Genomic DNA, 13,615 nt, shown 5'->3' with positions numbered 1-13,615 from the left:
CTCGACGCCATTAGAACAGCAGAGTTTTCGCGGGTCTTGGCGCCAAGACCTAGTCAACAACACAGGCAAGACGACTCTATAAAATCGACCTCTATACCTCCACGCGGTGGAGCCCGGGAACCTAGTATGCAGCTATTGGCGTTCCATCTAGATTATGCCAATAGACTACTAAAGCAAACGCAGAGACGTGCATACGGCTGCGCAGCGCCGGCGCTACGACGTGGTAGTGCAAAGAAGTCTCTGCTGGGAGGGTAAGCCCCAGCGGAAGCCTATAAGTTCTACTACGTCTTCACGTATTCGTTCCGGTACACCTAAAGCACAGCTTTAAACGGCGTCCCCCCTTTACCTCCTATATAAATACCTATACAACCAAACGAGCCGTATACGGCAACTGATGAGCCGTGAACGGCGACCGAACAAGCCGTACACGGCAACCGAACGACGAACCCTATACGCTAAAGGAGGTCTGTAATAAGCCTCTTATTCCCCACTCTACCCAACGGCCTGGACTTACCCACATAGTATTTTGTCTCCCTCTACGTCTCGAAAACTAGCTAGGCGCAGGCGATAGGATATAGGGGACCTAGGTTGGGGCCCTAGGACAAGACACCTAGTATATTTATCCCGCTATTTCTTTAGGGTGGAAATCACGCTGTAAGTAGGAGGACTATAGGCGTATGCACGCTAGGGTATTTAAATAGGAGCGAAAGGGTAGGATTACATTATTTTTATAGCAATTATTATATCTCTATTAGGAAGCATGGTACAAAAGGCAGATAGGGCAAGATAGGCAATTAGGACACCCCTATACGGGGGTCTTAAAGCAGCGACCTAAAGGTATTTTTCCTCCCGTTGACGTAGTACGGGCGTGCTACCTGGAGGGGTACACTCTGTATTACCACTCACGTTCGCCTTAGAGGTTTTTTATATCTATATCACGGCAGTAGTCTGCATAGACCTTAATTGGGACCGCATCAGACGTTAAATAAGAATTAATAATTATATATCGTTCTAATAAGTAATACTCTGAGGCTAATACTCTAACCTAAAGAGAATAAGATATAGGACCCTAGAATAAGCTAAAGACCTAATATTAGACGCGCGCCCTCCTTTATCTAGAATAGCTTAACCTAAGGATCCTTAAGGAGCTAGACTTTTAGTAAAACGAGCTAACACTAATAGAGGAGTCCTTAAATAAGCTAATAAGGCTAATTAATCGCCTTCTAACTATAAACCGCACGGCTAACGCCCTAAGGGCCCTTTATAATTAAGCTGTAAAAGGAAACCCTAATTTTAAGACGGAGGAAGGATTGCTCCTATACTAGGAACGGCTTATAGTCCCTAATATTAATAATCTATAGACAGAACTAATCCGCGAAGCTTATTGCTAAGTCTTTATAGCATATCCTAGTAAGAATAAAACCCGTAAAATTATTAACTACCGCTATTACTGGCTAAGAATAGTTGCGAATATTAATTAATATATACGGAACTATAAGGACTGCTAAAGAGCTATAACCCTACGAGACAAAACCCTAGGACTACTTAAGCTACTTCTAATACTAGAGCGCCCTTAGCAGTATATCTCTATAGACTTTTATAAACTACCTATAGACCGTAACGGATACGATATGGTTATATCTATAGTTAACTATTTTAGCAAACGCCTATTCTTAATCCCCTATTATAAGAACATTAATGCTAAAGAGGTAGCCCGGCTATACGTCTACTATATCTACTAAATTTATAAACTACTAAATGCTATTATATTTAATTATAGGCCATAGTTTATATTAGCCTTTTGGAATAAGTTTACCTAGATCTTAGGTATTAAGCTAAAGCTTTTTATAGCTTACTACCCCCAGACAGACGGTTAAACGGAAATTGTAAATTAGTACCTAGACTAAAGGCTTAAGCCCTTTATTAACTACTTCTAGGACAACTAGTCTAAACTACTACTCTTAATAAACTACGCCTAAGTAACCCTACCCCACAACTTTATAGGGTTTGCCCCGATTTAGCTAGAAATAGGATACTTACCCCATATAAACTTTAACTAGAAAAGGCTAGAAGAACCCCAGACTATATAAGAAAAGCTATTCTATAGTAAGGCCTAATAGTATACTAAGCGCTTAAAAGAAGCCTAGATAGTAGCCTATAAGAACCTAAGAAAAGCCTAAAGATTAATAGAATAGTAGGCAAACAAACACCGTTAAAAGCCTAACTTTACCCCCGGCGATATAGTCTAGGTTATAATAAGAAATTAAAAGACTAAATAACCTAGCTGTAAGCTAGACTACTAGATAGTAGGGCCGTATATAGTCCTTAAGAAGATAAGTAACTTATATAAGGTAAAGCTCCCAGATTCAATTAAGGTGCACCCTATTTTTTTACCAGATAAACTACGGAAAGCTATAAATAACCCGTTGCCCGGATAAAAGAACAAGCCTCCCCTACTAATTTAAGTAAACGGTAACAATAAATAAGAAGTTAATAAAATACTAGCCTATAAGATAGTACGGGGAATGTTAAAATACTATATTTAATGGAAGGGCTACGACCTAGACCTAACCTAGTACTCTATATAGAACTTTATAGGCTGCCCCTAAAAGCTTAAAGAGTTTTATAACTAATACCCTAACATACCTAGATCCCCAAAGTACCTAGATAAGTAGATAAAATATTAATATAATAAAAATAATAAGTTACCGGAGGAGTATAGGGATAAGAACGCCCTAAAGCCCTAATTACAGCTGTCTACCAAATTCTACCATATTCTGCCGTTTTCCGCCAGTACCGTAAAATTTCAGATATTTAGGAACTTTAACCGCCGGTTAAAGTTATCTAATTGGTTAGATTCGTGCTAAGACTTTTAGCGGCTACTCTTTCTAGCCTAGCGCCTCTACTTAACCTATAATCGCCTTTTGTACTTGGTCCAGACGCACTTATGTCCCCTTATCCTCCTTATCTTATATTCTATAATCTTACGTTTTTATAAGCCTAGTGCTACCCTATCTCTAACCAAGCTTAAGGGCAGGCTTTCTTTTAAAGAGGGGGGTGATATAACGGCGCTACCGCATGTTACATGCCATATTCTGCCATATTCTGCCAACCTGCGATTGGCTCGCCCAGAGCTAGCGCCTTGGCGACTCACCCTACATATTTGTTTACATCAGTCCTGGCGACCCCCTTTTCCCTCCCCTTAGCTTAGTATCTTCGTAATACAGCATTCTACAAGCTTCGGTTCAGAGACATTTGTATAAGCCGTGACAGCGGGTATAAAAATAGGAGAGGGTTAGAAAATAGATTGTTAAGGCGATGGTAAGGTCAAAGGCGCGCTAAGGACTAACCTATCCGCCCCACGGACTCTTCGGCTCCGCCTCAGAGTCCTACGTAGCTCAACGGGCCACGTAGCTCAACGGGCCTGCTTAACCGAAATCTAATACACCACTTTCTATCAGCGATCTATATACCATAATTATATCTAATAAATACGAAACTAAAGAGAAGCGCGTCTAAGATACAATTAATTACAAAAATTAATATCCTAGGTTATCACTTAAGACGTGCGCTGATAAATTTAACGCGCTATATAAATGTGTTGTAGCGCGTTATAAGGGCGTGTAAAGTAAGATATAGAGGCTAGAAAGTAATAAGAAGCTTAATTCTATACAGGAGCAGATGCTTCTAGCATATATTAAGCGCATGGATTATATAGGAACTTATACCTTAGTCTATTAGGTCCACGCTACCGCTAAGCGCATCCTTATCCTTTACGCCTAACTTAGTACCGAGCCCGCCTTTCTTAAACGCAACTGGATTAAGAACTTTATTAAATAATATAAAGAAATACTCTATAAGGTTAGATAGAAGCCTATAAAGGTAGAATAAGCTGCTTTAAACAATTTAAATAAGATAATAAAGTAGTATACGTTATATAAGGACATTAAGGCAAAATACGGCATACTTTTATACGATGAATATAACTTTAACAAGTCTAGGTTTCGCATTAGGATAGGTAGCGCGTAGTAGATTATAACGCGAGTTTTAGATAATAAAAGATTGCACTTAGCAAGTAAGATAAACCGCGATTTTGCTTTAGTGTTAGAGGTTATATTTAGTAATAGTATTACGCTTAATCCGGCGGTTATTATTAAAGGTACCCAAATTATATACTAATACCTTAATAATATAGATATACCAGATGGGTATATACTAGGTGCATAAATAAGAGGCTACTTAAACAATAATCTTGCGTTTAAATAGATTTAGTACTTTAATAAGCAGAGCGCAGGTCGATAGATAGGCGCGTATTAATTGCTATTACTTAACGGCTATAGATCGCACCTTATAATAGAGCTAGCTTAATATTATAAAGAAAGAAACATTTATCTTTTAGCACTTCCGGCCTATATAAGCCACTTTCTACAACCTCTTAATATAGTGTTATTTTAGCCGTATAAGCACTACCATCGACGTGCTATTAAGATGGCCGTCCGAACAGGCTGTATAAACTTTAATATTGTTAAGTTCCTATACGCTCTATACCATATTCGGGTTACCATATTTAAACCTACGTCTATTAAATTAGTATAGGAGAAAACTAGCCTTATTCTATATAATCCTAAGCTTATTTTAACTAAGTTGCGACACCAAACTGCCGTTGTACGCCCATCTATACCCCTACCTACAACACCAATTGTCTAGCCACTATTGCAGCCTACGCCCCTCCAAACGCCTATAACACCAAGATCTATTTCTTAAGCTATTGGTAAGCTTCGCAATTATATATATAGACAAGACGTAAGGCACCGGGGCCCATTATATAAGCTTATAAAGGGTGCTAGTATTAATGCCACGCTTCGCGCGTTAGCTGAGGAAGACCTATATAAGACATAGGTAGCGGTACAAGCGCGCGCAAAGCAACAAAAAGGCGACCAACGTGTCGTCTCAAAGGGAGGCCTTATATCTGCTAAGGACGGACGACTTAAGGTATTATAGAGAGTCCGCGCTAAGGCAAAGAAGGCAGCTAGAGCTGCTGCGCGTGCGGTAAAGAAGCGGGCTACTGAGGACGCCAAGCGGGCTGCTAAGGCCGCAGCGGCGCCAATTTTGGACAGAGAGTAGATAAAGACTATCGCATTAATTACTACACTATAAATATTCATATATCTATCTTGCACGTGGAGCTATATAGCTTCAAAGTTATAAGGTGCGGGGCATAGCCCGTTAAGCTACGTGGCCTATTAAGCTACGTAGGACTCTGAGGCGGAGCCGAAGAGTCCGTGGGGCGGATAGTACTAACCTAGGCCTTAAAGACGCGTCTAAAAAGTAGGGGCCACTACAAAAGGGGGGGGGTGATATTTAAACGATATGTCGCGGACTTTAGGGGGTCGTGCGTAACCTAAGGTTATGCCAAGCCTAACCCGGACCTCCGATACCTGGCACTATCGGCGGTATCGTACACGTGAGCCGAGCCCAACTGATCCCTCGTTGCTGAGGTAAAGGGATACCAACTTTGCGCCTGCATTTACGCCTCCACTCTAATAAATCACTCTCATTGGGAGTAATTATCTATATATTAGCAATGCCGGCGACGACAAATGTACCCTCCCGCTCTCCCTCACCTGCGGCTCCACCCCATCTTGGTGAATCGCCTGGCCCCCGCGCGATAGCCCTCATAAATGTGTTTAACAACGCGCTTGACGCGACGCTGAAGAAATGCCCTTATAACAGCTTTGCAGCATGCTTTCCAACAGCCGCGCAATATGTGCCAGAGTCTTTGGACGCGCTTTGGAGAGACTTCACAGGAAAGCTTGGACAGGTTTGGAAGGTAAGGCTTCGTGAAACACCTTTTGCGCTCTATCACATGATTGCCGCTGACCACTTTTTCCGACCACCAGTCTGAATTTGATAGCATCCTCGTCGAAAGGAATATCGTCCAGTCCCTGAACTCTCTGGACCAGTGTATCGTGGATGCGAAGAAGCGCAAAGAACTTGCCGAAGCGTCTTCCAACGGTGGTTCGGTGGAAGTTCCGGTCCCGTAAGTCAACTTGCTGGTACTCACTTGATCAAACCTCGAAAATAATACAATTGTTCCACAACATAGCTGATAATCTATATTGGCAGGGCGCACACTCTCCCACCAACCTCATTGCACCTTGCGCACCTCCTGCCCTTCCTAGAACAACATTCCGCATTGCTGAACTCTCAACTCTCTGTTACCCATACTTCGAATGCTGAGCTTCTTTCAAGCATTACCGCACAACGAGCGGAAATTGAGGCGCTTGTGCGTGGACTCGAGACTGTGGTACAAGACTTAGAAAAGAGCGCGCAAATGATGGGGCGAGAAGAAGTGCAAAGCCTGAGTACAGAGGTCCGAGAAATAGACGCGGAAATGAAAAATTGATGGAAAGAGGGTAGAAGTATGAACACCTGGACCAGGACTAATTCCACCACGGCCGAGAACCTCTCACTAGCATTGCATATGCCCTTGCTGGTCTTCATGGCCCCAATTTTATCGCCAGCCAACCGCTTCTAGTGTATTGTCTACGCACCCACAGCTATCTTGCTGAGTTAAACCACTGATCTGAACTCCAATATCAATTCAGTCGAGCAGGCTATTTCCGTATCACATCTTTGTTTCATCCTTAACAATAGGCATTGCCATGTGAAGGTATTTTAGACCGCTCTCGATACTATGACATGTTACGCTAACATGGTATCAGGACATGGAATGATTCGACGATGATACTTTTAAAATATCATTACCTTTCTTTACTAAAGTTCTCAACCCTGCGTTGGATTTGCCTTTTGATAACTGCTAGAGGAACAACACCTCTTCAAGTTGGACCAAGTTGAATACTGGGGTTCGTAAAATAAGTTGGATGGAGCGGCTGGCCCTGACGCTTAGGGGGCTGCAAACTTCTTCAACAGACCCAAAGAGTCTTAAAGTATATCCACAGTAATTTTGAGCCTTGGCTTCGCGGCTACATGGGCCAATGGAAAAATGTTGGGCCTCAGCCGTTCGCGATCCGAAGCCTGGCATCCGCTTTTGAATAACAGGTTCGAGGTATTTAAATTGTAAATCCAATACAATAAGAAAAGCTTCGAAAGCAGAAAAGAAAATATCGACAAGGCGTTTTATCGTTCCCTACAGCACTTCGTGCTTGGACTTTGTTTCAATGCAAACTTAGACTTAAAAAGCGATACAACTTTGAATGGTCCTTTGAAGAATCTTTGGAGGTGAGGCGTTTGGGTGGTGCTTATTGGATCTCACCTCAAACAATTTTCATGCAACAACATGCGACCGAAATTGCAATGTGGCTGGAATGGCATTACCATGGCTTGGCTCTTGACACATCTGAGCCTGGTTATACTGGCATTTAATCAGCTACATCGCATCATTTGGCATTGCTAATGCATAATCTTGAAGATACTTCTGGCGGGAGGGAGAGGCTCAACCTCAGAATACATTCTATACATAAAAAGTAGGCCGGTCTATTCAGGAGTTCATTCCCCCCTTCACTGCCGCCTCCCTTCCTTCAAACACACCCCCCTCCTCCCACCCTCCCTCAACCGCTCTAGCCTCTCCAAATCTTTACCCCAATCCAACTCTCCACTCGCAAACCCACAGCCAATCTGGTCCGTCTCCCCCGTCCGCTTCCTCTGCCTCGCCGCCACATAATCCTCCTCGCCAGCTCCCCGCTGCTCCTTATAATCGATCATCGAGCTCCCCTCCCCCTCGCGATGATGAAACACCTCAGGAAACACGCTCCAGCACCGCAGGGTGTCAGCGCAGGCGCGCACAAGCGCCGAGTCGAGCGAGTCGGCGACCCACTTGGGGGCCTCGGGGGCCGCGACCTCAGCCGAGACGATGCGCGCGGCGGACGCGCGCGTGACGGCGTAGGCCCAGGACCCGAGCGGGACTTTGGCGCGGTGAATCACGCGCGTCGCCGGCGCCACGTCCAGCGCCGTCAGCAGCGAGGCGACGCGCGGGTGCATGTCGAAGCGCGGCGGTAGCGTTGCGTCGGCGAAGAGCCGGTGCGGGACCGCGGCGAGGTCGGAGGGCGTCTGGTAGCCCACGCCGCTGGATTGGTCCGGCCAGGCCCAGCGGTCGAAGTGGCCGAGGTAGAGGATGTCCCAGTCTGAGGGGGAGCCGTAGTAGTAGGAGGATGGGGAGGTGGTGATGGTGTTGAAGAGGGAGCGGAAGGAGGAGGCGGCGCGCGGGATTTGGACGCTGCGGAGGCGCTGGTCCCAGTCCATGTCGTCTTCGAGGATTAGGGCTGTTTCGAGGCCGGAGGAGAGGAACCTGGGGTTGGTTAGTTCGTTTACGGATAAGGTGTCAGCAAGGGGAATACAGACCATTCGAGCACGTGGAGATGGCTCATCCAGGCGAGTATCATGCCCTTCGTCATTTCTGTGGGAGGGCCTGCACTTCGGAATCGTGCTTCGTCTTCCTCGGTCCATACTGGTAGATCTGGGATGGTGAGGTCGATATCGGTGACGTTCGCTGCTTGCAGAAGACTGTAACGGCGAGGAGAGTCTAGTGGTGATACGACAAGAACAGCGCCGAAGCCCAGCGTAGAATTTGCAGGAAGGAAATCAGGACTCGATGGAAACGTGTCAGAAGGAATAGAAGGCCTAAGTTTGTTCAAACTTAAGCGTAGCCAGAAACCCAGAAAGCCAGTTATGGCGACGAGAAAGACGAGAAGTGCGAAACGAGAACGCTTACGAGATGCCGGAGCTACATATACAGTTTGTGAGTACTTGTACATTGTGATGTGATTGAATCAAGTGAACTGTCAGACTCTGGTGTTGCCATTATAATGGCATTTACTGTGCCGCAACCGGGGGGTTATATTAACCGCTTGCCCTGCGTGCGCGCCTCTTTGCGGCGGCGTGGGATACAAAAATAGCTGTTCTAAATAAACGGCCATCACACATAGCGAGTATAATGATTTCCGGAAAGTAGTCGTTATGTGTTAGATTTTTAATTTAGAGAAGGGGAATTTGTTACCTCAGCGAGCTCAGACGCGATTTTTTAGCTAGCATCGGAATAACCTACGCCGTCTTCCGAATTGCAAAATCACGTCTGAGAGGCTTTGGCGAGTTTTGTTAAAAGCATAAGCAAAATCCGNAAAACGGATATTNCGGATATCTAATTNATTNATTNANANAACGCGTTATTATTACNAAAAGTTAATANAATATTTTTAAGAACTAGGGCTTCTAAATAGTACGAATTTTATAATACAGCTATCGCTCGGTCCTAATATTAATTTTATTAAAGTTAAAAAACGCGTTATTAAAAGCATAAGCACATATTATATCTTATTAAATAGTCTGCTAATATAGATAAAACTATACAAATATATAGACATTTACTACTTAAAGCCATTGCAACACTTAGTAGGTGCTATAGTTAGGTCCTTCCTTAAAAATATTCTCCCTTGGCCTAGAGTGCCTCCACTACTACTAGGCGTTATATCCGCATAGAAAACCCACTATAGCTTAGAAGAAAAGCACTAGCCACTAGGGTTGGAAGACTATAGTTAAACGGGAACGTTAGGAGGTCTCGCGGAGCTTATAGGAGCTAGATAATTATTTATAGAAGGATCTTACGTCCCTAGTAGAGAGGCAGTTATAGGACATATAAGATAAGCTTCTGGCCTTACGGGAGGTAAGTAAAAATAAATAGTTAAGCTTAATAGATAGAGCTATTAAGCTTCTATATCCGTATAGCGGACGACCTAGTTAAATTAAAGTATTAAGACGGGTAATATATAGGCGGAGGGACTTATTCCTAGCGGCGAAGATATTATAGGGTAAGAGTATAATAATATAGGCGATTCCATTACTAATTTAAGCTTCCGTTACTATTATTATATTGCCTTTAAACGCAATTAGAGAGGAATAGCTGTTAAAAATACGGGCTATCCTAGAAGTAAATCCCGTATTTATATATACAGAGGTAATAAAAGTATATGCGGATATCCTAAAACATATTAAGGCGGGTCAGTTTATATATATTTTAGTATCGCCAGAGTTGCTATTAAGTAAACGGTTCCACTATATCCTTACTTAGCCTACTTTTTACTTACATATTTCCTTAGTTATAATTAATAAGTATTATCTAGTTGCTAACTAGGGTAAGAGCTTTTAGCCCTATTACGTATAGCTCTTTAAGGTCTAATTACTGCTTAGTCCAATAGTGCCGTAGTTTATATATACTGTAATACTTAATAAGGAGATATATATAAAGGTAATAAAGCTAATAGGGTTTTATTAGAGTATAACGGATCTTAAATAAATAAATATTAATCGGCCTAACCTATCCATTATTAGGGGCTATATTAAGAGAAGGGATAAGAATAATTATAAGGCACTATTCTTTATTATTAAAGAGGCATTTAAGGAGGTGGTAGTAGAGGAGGATTATATATCCGTAACCCTTAGCTAGATATCCGTAGGGTCTAGTAAAATATCCACATTATCTAGCCAAACGCCTGTAGCGCCTAGTAGGATATCCGCATCTTCTAGTTAAATACCCGCTACTTCTATTTATTAACTAGTTAGGCGGATCTAAAATCTAGTAAGAGGTACTATATAGCTAAAGAGACAAAAGGTTTTAAGCCCTGAATTAATTCCTAAGACGATTATCTTTCTTTATGCTAAAAATTATATCTATAGGTATCTAAACATAATCCGTTCGTGGCTTATAACTAAGGGCTATACTATAAAGTAGGCTAAAATAGCAGTGCGGAGTTATTATATAATATTATCTAAATATAATAAGAGTAGGGAGTATTAAAATTTCTATATAGAAGACTTACCTACCTGTATTCTTATTACGTCGGACGCCCTAGCCTATAGTGCGGATATTTTAGATATTGTCCGTTCTATTATATACGGTTATTATCCTAACAAAAGCCTAAATATAATACTGTAGTGATTTAGACGGGCCGCCTAACGCAATAGTGTTACCGGATATATAATTATCCTTATTAAAGACTAGTATAAGGGCGCTCTTATAGATATTGTACTGCTAAAGCGAAAGTTTCGAAAACCTATAGCCCCTCTATCTACCCAACTCGGCTGTGACTTTATTACTGCTAGGATGGCGATATAGGAGGATAGGGCAGCGGATTTCGCCAGCGATCTGGCTTTATTTATTATAATTAATAGTAATATTATCTTATAGGTATCTACTCGGGAGGAGAAGGATTAAATACTTAATAAGAATATAATATCATTAGCCCTACTAATTAAGTATATAGAAAAATAGAAGAGGGTGAAGACTAATATAAAGAAACGGGCGGTACTTCTAGATATATTATATAAGCTTATGAATAAAGCTACTAGATATCTATATAATATTCTACTTAAGCCGTATAAGGAGACAAGTCCGTTATCTAGAGGTCTACGCTGTTGCTTTAATTATAATAATTCGTTATAGGCTTATAAGGAGTATAATATTATCGCACTATATACTAGGAATATTGTAAAGAGTAAGTACTTAAAGGATCTATTTATAAGTATTAAGAAGTAAATTAAAGGATAGCTTGATACAACATACTAGGATATAGTTTAGAGTCTAATTTTTAGTTATATTATATCTAATGATTAAATCCGTATACTCTATATCCAACCTCCGCTAACTTATAAGGGCCTTAAGCGGATATTGCCCAAATGGGATTATAGCTTCCTAGGAGATGAAGTGGACGCGCTTATCCGCTTTATTTATAAGGAAGGAACGTGATACTCTAGTACTAGTGTCTTATAGGCTGCGTCGCAATCTAGTAGATATATTACTATATTTAGAAGCTTATTATAGACGCCTCTACTATTAGTGGGTCAATAGGGACCTATTAGTGCATTAACTATAAAAAGTGCTAGCCTTAATTAACCGTTGCAAACCGAAGTATTACCGCCCTTATAGCTATTATTAGCATCTAGCTTATAAACGGATATAACTAAGTCTTAAAGAACTTAGCTTACATTAACCTAAGACTTATAGGTAAACTGGTCCCAGACTACGCATGCCACTCTATCGTAGTCATCTTAACAGCTGGATGTTTAATATCCGCATACTCTAGATACACGGCTACCCGCTTAAAAATCGTCTAGTGTATATTTATAGAACCCTTAACTTGACCTTTAGCATCCTAATAACTCCCCATAGCGCCTTTATTGTTCCTAACAGCTTCTTAATATAGCTCCGCACAATCCTTACAATTCTCTACTGCCTTAGTTTGTATCTTAGAACAACCTAGGTGTTAGTCCGCGGTGTAGCCCTTAAGCTCCGCAGCAGAGGTCTAATAGTATTGTTGGCTTAAATATAGGTGGCGCTAGTTTACAGCGTGGTATTTAATCTCCGCAGTAATCTCCGTGTACGGTTATTACGAATTAACGTGGCCTTATTAATGATCCTGCTGGTAATAGTCCGTTATTAGCAGCAATTTATAGTAATCTAGTATTGATAGCAACGGCAAACTGCCGTATTACGGCACCCTCTATAGCAACTTAGTAGTAGAATACTAGAAGGGAATTAGCTTATATAGCGGGTGTGGACGGATATCTATAGGGTTGGTATAGTGGTTTAGCAGCTTATCTATTAACCTAGGCTTATCGCTTATAGCGGCTTTTAAATAGTTTATCCAACTAACCGTATACTAGTGCTTAATAACCGCATGCTTCGCCTAGTAGCTTACTAGTGTGGTTAGGAAGCTTATCCTAACGCGTAGACTTATGGGCTAATATATTAACAACTATAGAGTTAGCTCCCTTCCAGCGGGCAGAATTAACTGGAGGTAAATCTAGCACTTACCGCCGCTCTGCTTAAGTAAGAAGTACTACCTCTACTTATATAGCTAGTGCCAATATAACTCTAAGCCAGTCTTTTTAGCTAATTCTCCCCTCTAGTACTGTACTAGCTAGTAGTATAATCTTAAAAAAGACGTAGAGACGTTTATTTGCTAATATTAGTGGCAATATAAGTATAAATAGGCCGCGGCTAAAACGCTGGATATTAAAGCTTATAGCGCAGCATTAGGTCTTAGCCCTTAAAGTAATCCGGATATTAAAGCTTACAGCATAGCATCGAATTTAAATCCTTAGGGCAGCCTAAGTATTAAAGCTTATAGTGCACTACTAAGTCTTAACTTTCGGACAAGCCTAAGGTTTAATATTCGTAATATAGCATTAGACCTCTAATTATAAAAAATTCCAAAGTTTAATATCCGCGGCGTAGCACCAGTTCCCAGGTAGTAGGAAATCCGGAAATTTAAAATTCGCAACGTAGTATTAGACCTCCGCTTCTAGAAAATCCTAAGGCTTAGGATTTAAGTTGCGATACTAGATCTCCGCTCCTAGGAAACTTTAAGGCTTAGGGTTTATAGGCTAATGCTTAATCTCCGCCCTCTAAACTGGGCGTAGTTTAGAATTCGCGTGCTAATGCTTAATCCCTGCCTTCTAAATTAGGTGCAGCTTAGAATTTACAGTCTAATATTTAATCTCCGCTCTTTAAATTAAGCGTAGCTCAGAACCTACAGCCTAGTGCTTAATCTCCGCCCTTAGTTTTAGATATAACGCAGCTTTAGTAGGTTAGTATTTAATA

General features: G+C 41.6%; 3 protein-coding genes across 3 annotated transcripts; 1 reads left to right on the top strand and 2 right to left on the bottom strand.

Moving 5' to 3' along the window:
* Positions 1-203: 203 nt before the first annotated feature.
* Positions 204-835, bottom strand: K441DRAFT_670309 (uncharacterized protein). Its single transcript, XM_067650268.1, has 2 exons — positions 515-835; positions 204-455 (listed from the first exon to the last, which is right to left on the bottom strand). The coding sequence occupies exons 1-2, from the start codon at positions 518-520 to the stop codon at positions 312-314; spliced, it is 150 nt and encodes a 49-aa protein (XP_067497191.1). The 5' UTR covers positions 521-835; the 3' UTR covers positions 204-311.
* A 4,749-nt stretch (positions 836-5,584) lies between these two features.
* On the top strand, positions 5,585-6,406 carry K441DRAFT_592829 (uncharacterized protein; the record flags this gene model as incomplete). The annotated part of the gene is made up of 3 exons (XM_067644902.1): positions 5,585-5,830; positions 5,901-6,040; positions 6,127-6,406. The coding sequence occupies 3 exons, from the start codon at positions 5,585-5,587 to the stop codon at positions 6,404-6,406; spliced, it is 666 nt and encodes a 221-aa protein (XP_067497190.1).
* Positions 6,407-7,423: 1,017 nt separating this feature from the next.
* On the bottom strand, positions 7,424-8,885 carry K441DRAFT_670307 (glycosyltransferase family 25 protein). The gene is made up of 2 exons (XM_067650267.1): positions 8,362-8,885; positions 7,424-8,308 (listed from the first exon to the last, which is right to left on the bottom strand). The coding sequence occupies exons 1-2, from the start codon at positions 8,412-8,414 to the stop codon at positions 7,522-7,524; spliced, it is 840 nt and encodes a 279-aa protein (XP_067497189.1). The 5' UTR covers positions 8,415-8,885; the 3' UTR covers positions 7,424-7,521.
* Between the last annotated feature and the right edge of the window lie 4,730 nt (positions 8,886-13,615).

Source organism: Cenococcum geophilum (assembly GCF_001692895.1).
Source record: "Cenococcum geophilum 1.58 unplaced genomic scaffold K441scaffold_81, whole genome shotgun sequence".
Classification (NCBI taxonomy): Eukaryota; Fungi; Ascomycota; class Dothideomycetes; order Gloniales; family Gloniaceae; genus Cenococcum; species Cenococcum geophilum.
Note: the sequence above shows the minus strand (reverse complement) of the source record. Positions and strands in the feature narration are given on the sequence as shown.

Coding starts and splice junctions, on each gene's coding strand:
- K441DRAFT_670307 (XM_067650267.1), bottom strand. CDS start 8,414: ATGACGAAGGGCATGATACTCGCCTGGATGAGCCATCTCCACGTGCTC. Junction 8,309..8,361: donor CATCTCCACGTGCTCGAATG/GTCTGTATTCCC, acceptor AACCAACCCCAG/GTTCCTCTCCTCCGGCCTCG.